Genomic DNA, 6,997 nt, shown 5'->3' on the forward strand with positions numbered 1-6,997 from the left:
GTAAGTTCAACATTAAATCCAATGTACGTATATATGCACTTTCTCTTGTGCAATCTTTCTCCACTTTTTCCATCCTTCCTTAAGATGTTATCTTACACAATCCAATGCCCCGTACGTCATATTCTAAAGTCAAACATCGAACCATATAAATATTTACGCAAATGTCAAACTTTTTATGCTAATCTAAGATCTAACCACATAATGCCTACACAATTTTTTTATTAATTTGAATAATTGCATCATATCACAATCCAAAATGGTGAAGTTATATACCCGTTTCATTTTATTTACGTGTATTATGACATTTTCAGTGAATTCTGGTTACGCCACAAAAATGTACAATGTCCTTAAATTCGGAGCTAAACCAAATGGTAAAGCAGACACTACCAAGGCATTTCTCAAGTCATGGAAAGCCGCATGTAACACAAAAGGTCCAGCGGTCATAGACGTACCTAAAGGCCGGTACGTGCTAAAGCCGCTAATGTTTAAAGGAAAAAAATGTATTAGCAAAAACATCACGTTAAATATCAAAGGGAGTCTAATAGCTCCTAAGGATCATCATATACTTGGTAAGGTTGAAAATTGGATTACCTTTAACGAGGTTACCGGTGTCTCCATCATTGGCGGCATTCTTGACGGCAGAGGACCGACTTGGTGGCGTTGTAAAGAGTCTGGAGGCAATTGTCTAATGGGAGCCACGGTAAGCTACACGATCTCATCACTAGCTTAATCTTTTGAATCGAAAAAATTATGGGAATTTAATTACCTCGATACTAAAGTTACTCAAGTTAAACTAAATTGAATTTAACTTATGGATTAGAAGTAGTATTTAATAGTAATGCTACCTTAGTATTGTTTGTTATTATGTAAGTTATTCATCGCTTGTTGTCAAAAAAAAAAAAGTATTTAATAGTAATAATCCCAACTTTATTTAATTTCAGAATTACAGAACACTACATTTTGTAATAATCATTTACCTACGGAGTATTAGGAAAGAATACATATGTGAATAAGAAATTATAAATGCATCAAAGATGGCATATAAGATATATCGTGTTTATTTTAATTTCAGAGTTTGCGCATCGTGTATTCGAACAATATATCAATAAGAGGATTAACGTCCCTAAATAGCCAAGAGTTCCACATTGCAATAACAGGGTGCCAAAACGTGCACATTGAAGGAGTGGACGTTATAGCATCGGCTGATAGTCCCAATACCGATGGCATTCATGTTCAATCGTCAACGCACGTTACTATTATCGACTCCACCATGCGGACGGGGGATGATTGTATATCTATCGGCCCTGGTGTCAAGAACGTTCACATTGAGGATGTTTTATGTGGTCCCGGACATGGAATCAGGTAAAATTACTACTAGGCTGAAGTGGAGTAGATCCGATAATGTCAATAACGTTTACATTGAACGATTTTTTTGTTAATACAATAATATAATATTAGAGGTTTTTTTTAACATATACCCTAAGTGCACATATTAATAACCTAAATAAGGTATGATTCATATCACGAATTCAGGTATAAACTCATTTGTATTATAATTATTGAGAATATCATGTATGCGCTTAGGGCACACGTTAAAAAAACCGTAACATAAGTTGGTGAGCGTAATAACTTCTTGCTAATGATTGGTATGCAGCATAGGAAGCTTAGGGTGGGAGAAAAAAGAAGCAGGAGTACAAAATGTAACGGTTAAATCAGTTGTGATCAGTAACACAACAAATGGGCTGAGAATTAAGTCATGGGCCAGGCCCAGTACAGGATTCGTTCAAACTATTCTTTACGAAAATGTTACATTTCGAAATGTTGAAAACCCAATCATTGTGGACCAATACTATTGTCCTAACAACCAGTGCCCTCGTCAGGTAAAGGAAATGCAACTTTTGTTTTATGCATATTCTTGTTTAAAATGATAATATCCGTTTTAAATTTATAACGGATCAAATAGGTTAGATGCGATAAAAGAATGATGTACATGAACTAACAAAGATTTACGAGTATTTCAAGGACAAGTTTTCATAATATTCTCTATTTAATTTGCAATTTTATTTGTTATATATTACAGGAATCTGGAATAAAAATCAGTAATGTAACATACAAGGAAATACGTGGAACATCGTCAACAGAAGTCGCCATGACATTCAATTGTAGCACTCTTTCTCCATGCTCAGGAATCAAACTTGAAAATGTTAACATAACTTTCCTCGATCAAGAGGCTCAATCAACTTGTAATAATGTTCAAGGACAAGCAATTGGCATGGTTCAACCTAAGAGTTGTTTTTGATCGTCAAAGCCTTAACAATATAATCAAAATTATTATGTGTCTAATTAATCGGATACAAATTATCATATTAATCCAACATTAGTGTAGATCCCGCGTAAATGCGCGGTAAACATAGGCCTTTTAATTTTTACTGTATTAATTATAGATTTTAGATTTATATCTCACAAATTTTTATAAAAAATAATTAATATTAAAATTAATCAAAAGAATTGAATAATTCCACGAATTGTGTTTTTTATGAAAATATTTTAACTATCTCAAATTATTTTAATAAATTCTTTTTTCGTCATGAAGTTAATATTAGGAGAATGTATAGATTATTTTAAATAGAAAATTAGTTTAATAAATGAAAATCTAATTTGTTTCCATATATATATAAGGTTGAGCACTTTGGAGGGAAAACTTTAGAGAAGTTTTCTCTTAGTATATGGGAGGATTTATACTTTTTAAATTTGCATCTTATTAATATTTATCAGTTCACTTAATTGTATTTTTATATGAAACAAAAAAGTTGAAAACGGAAAACTAATAAAAAAAATTATTTAGTGATTTTTTTTAATGCATTTATTTTTTTTGTCACGAAACTAATAGTAAGAATGTGTCAAGTTATATATTCTCTACAGTAATAATTATTGCATTATTGAAAAATTTAGCAACTAATAATTTATAATTTAATATCAATTTTATTTTATTTTAATGAAAAAAATCATAATTATGAATTTATTTAAAAAATTAGAGTTTATTTATAAGAATATATTTATTGAAAAGATAATAATGTAATGGAGAAAATTTTTACTTATTATCTTATTTAGCTAGATACTTTTTGGCGAGGGAAAACTAAGATAATTTTTATTCTCTTAGTAGTAGGGGGATTACATTTTTCGTCCTTAGACAGCCATCCTCCATGACAAAGTTGCTTTTCTATTGGGATGATTCTATGCTGTAGGATGGTCCTATAAAAATGTTGCTAATTCAAGTAACATTATCAGCAAAATAGTTGAAAATCTTAGGACTGCAAGCACAATTGCACAATTAAGAGTATAAAACACAATTAACGACCAACTAAACTGATTCAACTACCACTCGCCAAATCTGTTAGAAATCTTCGGACAACAAGCACAATCCCCCTTATACTAAAAGAATAAGAGATCTCCAAAATTTTCCCGCCTAAATGAATTTGACTATATTTGGGCTTTTATTATATCATATCTGGGCTTTTATTATATCATATATGTAAATGGACTTTCATTATATTATATCTACAACTGGATTATACTGAACTTTTCATTTTCCACCGACTAATACAAAATAATAATAATAATAAATTTTACAATTAAATTTCAAATTGAGTTAAATATCAGTTTATAATTGTTATTTTTCTTTAATATTCCTATCTAAAAAACCGCGTATTCGCGCGGGATCTATACTAGTTGCACAATTAAGAGTATAAAACCCAATCAATAAGTAGTCAACTGATTTATATATTAAAAAAAGCACGTTAATTTCATCAAATAATACATACATACAATTACGCATGGTAGATCTTATAGTGCCGGCGAATCGGCGATAGAGTGGATGTGTGGATGGCACGCCTGATTTGTATCGAGGGCGGCATGAATGCACGATCACTAGAAAGTCCACCTTCCTTAGAGATACTAATACATATAAATTCACTATAAATAACGACTAGTCGATCTAGTTATGGTAAACGATAAATTAAACCACCCAAGTATAATTCCCGAATTAATATCATAAATTCGATGGCTAGTGTGTTTTATTACCTGCTAGTCATGTTGATGTTATACAACAATAACCTCCATTGTGAAGCTGCCAATTCTTTAGATGAAAATTGCATTACTACGCTATTTCAACTCCATGCTGCGGTCATGGATAGATCCGGAACACCCTACTATGTCAAGAATCCAAACGGGACGGTATCTTTGAGCACGGAGCCCCGTGCACGAAAGAGTTGCAGCGCTGTTCCGACTAAGCTTTCTGGGACTGATTTGGTTTTATGTAAGTGTAAGGCTCAAGATTTATTCGGAAGTAACCCTGGACCTTACCTAGAGGTTTTTAATGCGTTAGACAGTGATAAAAAACTTGCAAAATCATGCGGTTTTGAAGACCAAGATTGCGACACCGCTTTTCGATCAGTAAGTCTTTTATCATTGCATATTTGCATGTACAGTAAATTTTACGTATAATTCATGACGGTATGTATGTGATGTGACTCATGCGAGTCGTATTCTCAAAAATAATTAAAGCTACGAAAATTATTAGAGATACGATATACTAGCGGAGAGGCTCGATCTGACCATCAAACATTATTGACGCAATAATTTGAAGAGTAATTAAAAATAACTCCCTTTTAAAATACAGTTTTCTAAAATTACTCCCTTATATAATTTTTTCCTAAAATTACTTCTTAAGATGCATTTTTATCAAAAATTGATTCGGAACTCCAACTTGAGTTACTTACTTATTTTGTCTGTTTATGAACTTATTCCGTTTGTGGCTTAGCCAATTGATTCAGAACTCCAACTTGAGTATAAGGGAGTAATTTTAAAAAACTGAAATTTAAGAGAGATTTATTTCTAATTTACTTTAATTTAAATGATGTCACATATACGCAGGTACTAACCCCATGCGAGGCGGAGGCACGAGACGCAATGGAGACATGCGCACCCATGGTAAAGGCAGCTGCCGAAGGCGACCAGGGGAATCGAGGTAGACAACGTTGTTGTTCTAAGCTGAACACGGGGATCGAGAGGCTAAGTCGTCTACTCAAACAGCCGCTATTTGGGCCTACAACATGTACGTGTAGCAGCTACAAGGTTAAGAACAAATCGGATTCCACAGAATTAGTAAAGGTAAACGAGTTCCTCCAGTTAGTGAACAACACGTTGCGTGAAGAATGCGGTTTGTCCGGTAACTCATATAATGGCCCCGTCTGTCAGGGGTGTCTAAGACCCCGTGCAACCACGGGCGGAGGAACCGGGCCTCCGGTTTTGAACAACGAATTTATAAGCTTTATTGATGAAATTCGGTACAAATATTAAAGTATAGTACACTTGCACTTTATACTTGGGGCCTCATTTTTTTGAGGCGCACCGGGCCTCCATTTGTTTCAAGACGCCCCTGCCGTCTGTGAACTGTCTCAAAACAACAATCTAAACAGGATCCTGGAGACTTCAGAACTGTGTTTTGGTAGAGATTCCATGAACATGGAAAGTTGCGGTCCGATATTGAAAAAGCCCCGGACGGAACAAACGAGTGATTTGCCTTTGATAGACCCTATAATGGGTTGCTGTTTGAATCAAGACATGTGCAAATGCGACCCGAGATCCGTAAGTTGTTGCCAGAAGTTGGGGAAATTATCTAAGAATGAAAAAAAGAGTTGTATGTGTGAGCTCCTCAACTCAAGCAAAACACTCCCTTCTACTCTTAAGTTTCTTAATTTCGTTAGATACGATACTAATCAGAAAAACAGTTGCTCAAAGATTTCACCGGTCTACTCTTAAGTTTCTTAATTACCTCGATACTAAAGTTGCTCAAGTTAAACTAAATTGAATTTAACTTATGGATTAGTATATTTAATAGTAATAATCCCAACTTTATTTAATTTCAGAATTACAGAACGCTACATTTTGTAATAATAATCATTTACCTACGGAGTATTAGGAAAGAATACATATGTGAATAAGAAATTATAAATGCATCAAAGATGGCATATAAGATATATCGTGTTTATTTTAATTTCAGAGTTTGCGCATCGTGTATTCGAAGAATATATCAATAAGAGGATTAACGTCCCTAAATAGCCAAGAGTTCCACATTGCAATAACAGGGTGCCAAAACGTGCACATTGAAGGAGTGGACATTATAGCATCAGCTGACAGTCCCAATACCGATGGCATTCATGTTCAATCGTCAACGTACGTCACTATAATCGACTCCACCATGCGGACAGGAGACGATTGTATATCTATTGGCCCTGGTGTCAAGAACGTTCACATTGAGGGTGTCTTATGTGGCCCCGGTCATGGAATCAGGTAAAACTACTACTAGGCTGAAGTGGAGTAGATCCGATAATGTCAATAACGATTTTTTTTGTTAATACAATAATATAACATTAAAGATTTTTTTAACGTGTACCCTGAGTGTACACATTAATAATCTAAATAAGGTATGACTCACATCAGGAATTCAAGTATAAACTCATTTATATCATAATTATTGAGAATATCATGTATGCGCTTAGGGTGCACGTTAAAAAAATCGTAACATAAATTGGTGAGCGTAATAACTTCTTGCTAATGATTGGTATGCAGCATAGGAAGCTTAGGGTGGGAGAAAAAAGAAGCAGGAGTACAAAATGTAACGGTTAAATCAGTTGTGATCAGTAACACAACAAATGGGCTGAGAATTAAGTCATGGGCCAAGCCCAGTACAGGATTCGTCAAAGGTATATTTTACCAAAATGTTACATTTCGAAATGTTGATAACCCAATAATTGTGGACCAACACTATTGTCCTAACAACCAGTGCCCTCGTCAGGTAAAGGAAATGCAACTTCTTTTTATTAAATTGTAGGTTAAGACGATTTTATAGAATAATAATGCAGTGAGTGAGTGACCAATCAATTTAGGTAGCACGCACACTTCTATCATTTCTTATGTTCGTGTCGGACACAGACAC

General features: G+C 34.1%; 1 protein-coding gene across 1 annotated transcript; it reads left to right on the forward strand.

Moving 5' to 3' along the window:
- The first annotated feature begins 298 nt into the window (after positions 1-298).
- LOC141621008 (polygalacturonase-like) lies at positions 299-2,299 on the forward strand. Its single transcript, XM_074437736.1, has 4 exons — positions 299-700; positions 1,073-1,362; positions 1,655-1,880; positions 2,081-2,299. The coding sequence occupies exons 1-4, from the start codon at positions 299-301 to the stop codon at positions 2,297-2,299; spliced, it is 1,137 nt and encodes a 378-aa protein (XP_074293837.1).
- The last annotated feature ends 4,698 nt before the right edge of the window (positions 2,300-6,997 follow it).

This window comes from Silene latifolia, chromosome X, assembly GCF_048544455.1.
Source record: "Silene latifolia isolate original U9 population chromosome X, ASM4854445v1, whole genome shotgun sequence".
Lineage (NCBI taxonomy): Eukaryota > Viridiplantae > Streptophyta > Magnoliopsida > Caryophyllales > Caryophyllaceae > Silene > Silene latifolia.

What these genes read in the sequence shown, in the direction of transcription:
- LOC141621008 (XM_074437736.1), top strand. Translation starts at nt 299, where the DNA reads ATGACATTTTCAGTGAATTCTGGTTACGCCACAAAAATGTACAATGTC. An exon ending in ATTGTCTAATGGGAGCCACG is followed by an intron (nt 701 to 1,072) that starts GTAAGCTACACG and finishes TTTTAATTTCAG; the next exon opens with AGTTTGCGCATCGTGTATTC. An exon ending in ACAACCAGTGCCCTCGTCAG is followed by an intron (nt 1,881 to 2,080) that starts GTAAAGGAAATG and finishes TATATATTACAG; the next exon opens with GAATCTGGAATAAAAATCAG.